This window comes from Acanthisitta chloris, unplaced genomic scaffold (genome assembly GCF_000695815.1).
Source record: "Acanthisitta chloris isolate BGI_N310 unplaced genomic scaffold, ASM69581v1 scaffold14949, whole genome shotgun sequence".
NCBI classification, from domain to species: domain Eukaryota; kingdom Metazoa; phylum Chordata; class Aves; order Passeriformes; family Acanthisittidae; genus Acanthisitta; species Acanthisitta chloris.
In genome coordinates, this window is record NW_008693193.1 from 893 (window position 1) to 7,761 (window position 6,869).

General features: G+C 45.6%; 1 protein-coding gene across 2 annotated transcripts in view; it reads left to right on the forward strand.

Annotated features, from left to right (window-relative positions):
* Positions 1-993: 993 nt before the first annotated feature.
* GPS1 (G protein pathway suppressor 1) overlaps positions 994-6,869 on the forward strand; it is a 7,361-nt gene continuing 1,485 nt past the window's right edge. The window contains exons 1-11 of one of the 2 annotated variants that reach the window (XM_009082987.1): positions 994-1,092; positions 1,431-1,612; positions 2,424-2,588; positions 2,770-2,905; positions 3,057-3,134; positions 3,528-3,588; positions 3,978-4,063; positions 4,891-4,985; positions 5,997-6,102; positions 6,426-6,506; positions 6,635-6,772. In XM_009082987.1, the coding sequence (XP_009081235.1) occupies positions 1,015-1,092; positions 1,431-1,612; positions 2,424-2,588; positions 2,770-2,905; positions 3,057-3,134; positions 3,528-3,588; positions 3,978-4,063; positions 4,891-4,985; positions 5,997-6,102; positions 6,426-6,506; positions 6,635-6,772 (1,206 nt within the window). In that variant the 5' untranslated portion in view covers positions 994-1,014. Of the gene's footprint in view, positions 1,093-1,430; positions 1,618-2,416; positions 2,589-2,769; positions 2,906-3,056; positions 3,135-3,527; positions 3,589-3,977; positions 4,064-4,890; positions 4,986-5,996; positions 6,103-6,425; positions 6,507-6,634; positions 6,773-6,869 lie in introns of both variants that reach the window. The other variant, XM_009082986.1, reaches the window with a different exon arrangement.

Below are 6,869 nucleotides of genomic sequence, written 5' to 3' on the forward strand. Positions count from 1 at the left end.
TGGCACAGCAGTGTGGTTTATGGGATGGCATAGCAGTGTGGTTGGTGGGATGGCACAGCACTGTGTGCCCACGAGAACACGCAGGACCTGTGGCCCCACGATCACAGCACCACACTGAGGTCTCATGATGTTTGGAGCGGTGCAGGATATACTGGGAGGATAAATTTCTGTTGTTTCTGCAAAAAAGGCTCTACCTAAGCAGTCACAGCAGTGTGGTTTATGGGATGGCATAGCAGTGTGGTTGGTGGGATGGCACAGCACTGTGTGCCCACGAGAACACGCAGGACCTGTGGCCCCACGATCACAGCACCACACTGAGGTCTCATGATGTTTGGAGCGGTGCAGGATATACTGGGAGGATAAATTTCTGTTGTTTCTGCAAAAAAGGCTCTACCTAAGCAGTTGGACTTGGAAAGTGCAGTGGGATAGTTTGTCTGGTGGCAGATCTCTGCAGCACAGGCAGCTTGTTCCTCATTGTTTGTTGGGGGCTATGGAGCTGCCAGTCTGCATTCTGTTCTCTGTGGGGTTTAATGCTTCTAAAACATTCAATGGTTGTCACCTTTTTTTTTTTCCCCACCCAAAATATGTTTGAAAGATTCTGAGTGATTTTTTTGTACTTTTGGAACTTCTTGAGCCGAGTGTTAATGCCTGCTCTTGCTCAAGGAAGAGAACTGGAATGTCATTTGTAATTTAAAATGTGTTCCTGAGATAGTTTGTAGAATCAGATTTATTGACCCTTAACTTTCTGGCTTTTTAATCCTCCAAACCCAGTAAACCACTCTGTGTGAAGGCCAAGCTGTGTTGCTGCTTGCATCCGACCAAGCTGTGCTGACCAGTGGTGTTGCTAGAGAAAAATCCTGAACAAACCAAAGACTGAGGAGAGCTTTTAAATTTTTAAACTGTAACATGTATTTAAGCAAGTCCTTAATGGCTTGAATCCCATGGTTCCTTCCTGCTCAAATGTAATAAGCTCCTTTTGACCTCCTTTTGCTGTTCTAGGGTGCGGTGGAGCCCATGCAGATTGACGTAGATCCACAAGAAGATCAGCAAAATGCACCTGATATCAACTATGTGGTGGAGAACCCCACGCTGGTAGGTGCTGCTGAGGGCTGTGGGGTACATTCCTTGGGTGTGGCCACTTTCTTTAAGGGTTTTGAAAACTCCCTCCTCAAAAAAGTTAAGGCTGGGTAGCCCTGATAGGGCAGCATCACAACTGAGGTTTACAAAAGGTAAAGCACTGTGTGTTTCTGAGGGAACTACTCATGTTTGAAGAAAGCAGAAATAGACTTGGGTGATTATTTTTTTTTAATTTGAGTTATGTTGCCCTCCTTGAAGGGGTCAGGTGTGGAGGACAAGCTGTGCAGGTGGTGGTGTAGTAGCCTGATTCAGTGTGCCCATCCTCACCTTCTGAGGCCACGTGTTGTTGGCAGGATTTGGAGCAGTATGCGTCCAGCTACAGTGGGCTGATGCGAATCGAGCGGCTGCAGTTCATTGCTGACCACTGCCCACAGCTGCGGGTAGAAGCTCTCAAGATGGCTCTGTCATTTGTCCAGAGAACTTTCAATGTTGACGTGTATGAAGAAATCCACAGAAAGTTGTCTGAGGCCACCAGGTACTAAGAGTTCATGGGAACCTGGGGAGCTTTCCTGGCTGAGTTAAGAACAATGTGCCACAGTGGAGGACTTTGCATGTGTTACCAGTGTGTTCCTTGTACAAATTGTCTTTGGCCTTAGAATTCGATAGCAGTGAAATGTGTGTTCAGGCCTGAGGTCCTCATGCTTTTTTAAAAGGTAGAGCACAGAAAACATGATCTCATTCTGAAATCATCATGTTTTAAAAGGCTGCAGGTAGATCTGAGGTGAGTTTAGTCCTTGCAACTGCTTCAAATATTGATGAACACAGTTGTCTTGCCTTAGGTAGATTATGGTGATGAAACCTCTTCTAGATGCTTTTGTGTTCCTAAGTTAAAACCTATTCTGTTTGCCTAATCTAACTATTCCTAAGTTAAAACCTAATCTAACTTGGTTTGGTTTGCTTTTTCCTCCCCCCCAACAACTGGTTTGCTGTTTAGGAGAGCTTTTGGTATCCCCCATCCTTCCCATCTTTGCATTATTTTATTGCTATGCCTATTTGATGGTTGCTTGTCTGTTTTGCCCCGTGAGTCTTTACCATATGTGTGTGACAGTATGTTCATCCTGAGGTTGTTAGGATCATTTTGAGAAGTATTTGTAAACATCTGTGATGTTTATGTTACTGTTTGCACTGGAAATCTTGGTAAATTTTTTTCCCCCACCATCCTTGTTTTCTCTGGTCTATTTTGTTTATGCAGTTTGTTTGTTAGGGTAGCAGTGCCAGGCCCTTAGCAGACCTTTGCTTTGAAAGGTTTGCAGCCTCAAAGCTCTGTTCAAATGTTTTCCTTGCAGAGAACTGCAGAACACACCTGATGCTGTCCCCGATAGTGGAATTGAGCCCCCTCCTCTTGACACAGCTTGGGTTGAGGCTACACGCAAAAAAGCTCTTCTTAAACTGGAGAAACTCGACACAGATCTGAAAAATTACAAAGGGAACTCCATCAAGGAGAGTATCAGGTGAGATGCAGAAGGCTCTGCTGGAGCAAGGAAGAGCATTTTGCTCCTCCAGGCGCCTAACACAGGATGTCAACTGCATTCAGTGCCTTAGGTCAGTGTGTTGAGTTACTTGTTTGGAACAAACTGACTGTGCCCCTTGCTGAGCACACAGTTCATTGGTGTTTTAATTCCTGTGCTCCAGGAGGGGCCACGATGACCTAGGTGATCATTACCTGGACTGTGGGGACCTCAGCAACGCTCTCAAGTGCTACTCACGAGCCCGTGATTACTGCACCAGTGCTAAACACGTCATCAACATGTGTCTCAATGTCATCAAGGTAGGAAGGTTTGCAGGAATGGCACTTGGTGTCTTGCTGACACCTGCTGCGAGGTTCCCTTGTACTTTGCTCTTGTGCCTGCAGTGATGTGGCTTGTCTGAGTAACACTGTTTGTCCATGCCTACCCCACACTGTTTCTGGCTCTCCACAGGTCAGTGTCTACCTCCAGAATTGGTCTCATGTTCTGAGCTATGTCAGCAAGGCCGAGTCTACACCAGAAATTGCAGAAGTAAGCTCCTGTTTTTTTAACTTGCATGAGTTTTCCCTTTGTTTTCTCTTTCCAAAATTTGTAAAACAATTTCTTCTTTTCCCCCTTTATGACTTGCTTCCTGTGAGACTCCATGTACAGCCTGTTCTTCCTCTGCTCCAGCCTCCTTGGCTGCTATTCTGTTCCTTTTGAGTTCATTGTTGCTTTTCTCCCATGATTTATGTGTACATAATCTCACCCATGGTAAAAATAGAGACTTCTCATCCTCAGTTCTTGCCCTATTTCCCAAGACAAATAAGTTACCTTCCCATTGAGATTTGCAAGTTAATTATTGGGATGAAATGTCCTGAAATCAGTTGTAAGCCAAACAATTTTCATACTGCTTGCTCACTACTGCTTTGGTTTATGCTTTAGCAAAGAGGAGAAAGAGACAGCCAGACACAAGCAATTCTCACCAAACTGAAATGTGCAGCAGGTGAGTCCTCCAGCTTCCTGTGTGGTTTGCCTGTCTTTCTGTCTGTTAGCTTTCTGTAGGGCTCTTGGGCAGCTGTGTGTGCTTGGTTTATTTCTTCTCTCAGCTTTGACAGACTTTGTATTTCCACACCAGAAATGCAAAGTTTAATAAAGCTGATGAGGTGGAATTTCTGGCTGGTTTTTGCTATCTCTTTCTTCTCCCTGAGTCTCTTCAGAGATGATACCAGTACAAGACAACGTAGCTTAAAGGATGCTTGATGCAGTCTGAGGATCTTGTTTTAGTGAGGGCACTAGCAACCATGTGGAGGCCTCTCCTGCTCCCCAGATTTTGCAGTTTCTCCTAATCTGTATGCTGTCATAAACAAAGGACTGACTTTTTCTGGTTCCTAGGCTTGGCTGAACTAGCTGCCCGGAAGTACAAACAGGCAGCAAAGTGCTTCTTGCTGGCATCATTCGATCACTGTGATTTCCCAGAGGTGAGAACCAAGAGGGAGCTGTGTGCAGGTCTTGGAGGGGTTGTAAATCTTTAAAGTATTAGGTTATAAACTTAATGTTGCAGTTACTCTTGCAGCACTCCTATACAGTTTGGTGGTGCTGTGACCCGTGCCGGTTTGTTTGTTGTGTTGGGGTTTTTTTTAGAAGTCTCTGTTCTTGGGTTCTCTAAATGTTCTGCTCTAGATTGCATGGGAATTGTGTGTGAGATTTGTATTTCATAGAATCATAGACTCAGCTGGGTTGGAAAAGATCTCCAAGATTATCGAGTCCAATCCTACTGTGGTCACTAGACCATGGCACTAAGTGCCACATCCAGTCTCATCTTGAAAACCTCCAGGGATGGTGAATCCACCACCTCCCTGGGCAGCACATTCCAATGCCTGAGCACTCTCTCTGTAAAAAATCTCTTCCTAATATCCAATCTAACCCTCCCCTGGCAGAGCTTGAGTCTGTGCCCTCTTGTCCTGCTGCTGGTTGTCTGGGAGAAGAGACCAACCCCTACCTGACTCCAACCTCCTGTCAGGGAGTTGCAGAGGGTGATAAGGTCTCCCCTGAACCTCCTCCAGGCTAAACAAGCTCTGTATAGCTCAATCAAAAGACTGTTGGAATTGGTGTCTGCTCTCTTAGCAGTGTCACTGCTCAGGCCTGGGTGAGTGCCCAAGAGTAAGCTGAGTGGTTCCACTTCATGTGACAAGGGCCAATCTTGTCCCTGCCTGAAGGAAAGGCCTAGGGTAGGATACTTAATGCCAACCTTACTCCATGTCAGTGGTCAGTAACAGCTCTCTCTGTGTTGCTCCTCTCTCTGTAGCTGCTATCTCCCAGCAATGTGGCTGTGTATGGTGGGCTCTGTGCCCTTGCTACCTTTGACCGTCAGGAACTGCAACGAAACGTTATCTCCAGCAGGTGAGTGATGCCTTGAGTGATGTTTGTATGCACTGGACATCTTTTGGGACATGGGACTTTGGTTGAGAGTGGATTCTGGCAGGAGTAACAGCTTTCTCACACAGGAGAGAAACAATCATTGAGCCTTAGTTTGGCTTTTGCATTAAGTGACGTTTCACTGTGTGAAACACAGTGGTTAATCACAGCTGAAATTTTCTTAGTTTCCATCCCAGGCTGGATCCATGCTCTGCATAGCCCAGTTGACTGTGTCCATCAGTGGTCCATATCAGACACTAAATCAGGGGGACACAGCCCTCTTGTCAGAGGCAGCTGTAAGATAATTTGCCTTCATGTTGCCCCTCATTCTGGTGTATGCTTATCATTAATGCAATTTAGTAGCTGTTAGTGCAGCTTGCAGCACAACCTGACTATGACATACACAAAGTGAAGAGAATTACCATCTTTGGGAGAAAGTGGCTACTTGTGTGTCTTAGATTGAATTACTATGACACGGAATTCCTGTCAGCTACGTGTATGGAACCAAAAATCTTAAATTGATGTAGAAAAAAGGGTTGTTATGGGCTGAGCCACAGATCCCAGGGTTCAGAAATCTGTGATGGAGAATTGGGAGTGTGCTGGAAATTGCAGCCCAAAGACTTCCCACGCCCGTGACGTGCTGTTTCTCTGGGACTGTGGCATGCCTGGCCTGCCCATGGCGGCGTGCTGTGCTTTGGAAGGGACACAGAGCTGGCCTGCACCTTTAACCTATTCCCACTCATTTTTGTGTTTAATGTGGACAAACACTTCCACTTGTTTGTCAAAAGTCTCTTGCCTTCCTTCAGCACCGGTGCTGTGCTGCATCTCTCTGTGTTTCAGGCTCCCAGTGCTGCTGAAAATGCTACTGTCTTGTTTGTTAGTAGATTCTTGGAATCTTCAGGTGATAGTGAGAGTTGTAACCTGTTGGAGTGATGGGTTTGTGGGATATTTAAGTGGTGGTTTCCAGTGTCTGATCACTGCTGTCTTTATCTGTAGCTCCTTCAAATTGTTCTTGGAGCTGGAGCCACAGGTTCGTGACATCATCTTCAAGTTTTATGAATCTAAATATGCTTCATGCCTGAAGATGCTGGATGAGATGAAGGTGAGTTGCAATGGAGCAGTGCAGGATAGACCCTAAAAGTTCCCTTTTCCTCGACTTTTGTGAGAAAGTGTGATTGTCAAAAGTAGTTACTGAGAGTGTTCAGTCTTCTGTCTCCTGACCTGGCAAATGGAAACTGGGAGTAGTTTATCAGTAGAGGCTGAAGAGAAGTGATACGTGTTCTAAATACATTGCTAGTTCTTTTATTCACTCCTGCTTTGTCTTGTTGTAGTGTAATATCCTAAAATTTAAGTTTCAGAACATGGGAATAATACATTTTTCCAGGCTGCTTCTCATCTTGGGATGTGGTTTATCATTTTGCACAGGACAACCTGCTGCTGGATATGTACCTTGCACCTCACGTCAGGACACTCTACACCCAGATTCGAAATCGTGCCCTTATCCAGGTAATTGCTCCTGTCATCCTGAGAGCTGGATGAGCAGGGAGACAGGCCATCTCTTTGCAATGGCTTTTCCCCTGGTTTTTCAGAGGGTGGAGAGTACACTTGGCACCTGAATATTTTCTTCTTCCCAGTACTTCAGCCCCTACGTGTCGGCAGACATGCGCAAGATGGCCACTGCGTTTAACACCACCGTGGCTGCTCTGGAAGATGAGCTTACTCAGCTGATCCTGGAGGGACTGATCAATGCCAGAATAGACTCTCACAGTAAGGTGAGTGCATTTAGGCCATGGATGATAGACCAAAGAGCTAAGATTAGAAACTCACCATTCCTGTGGCCCTTGGAAGGTGCATCCATCTGGTGTGTTC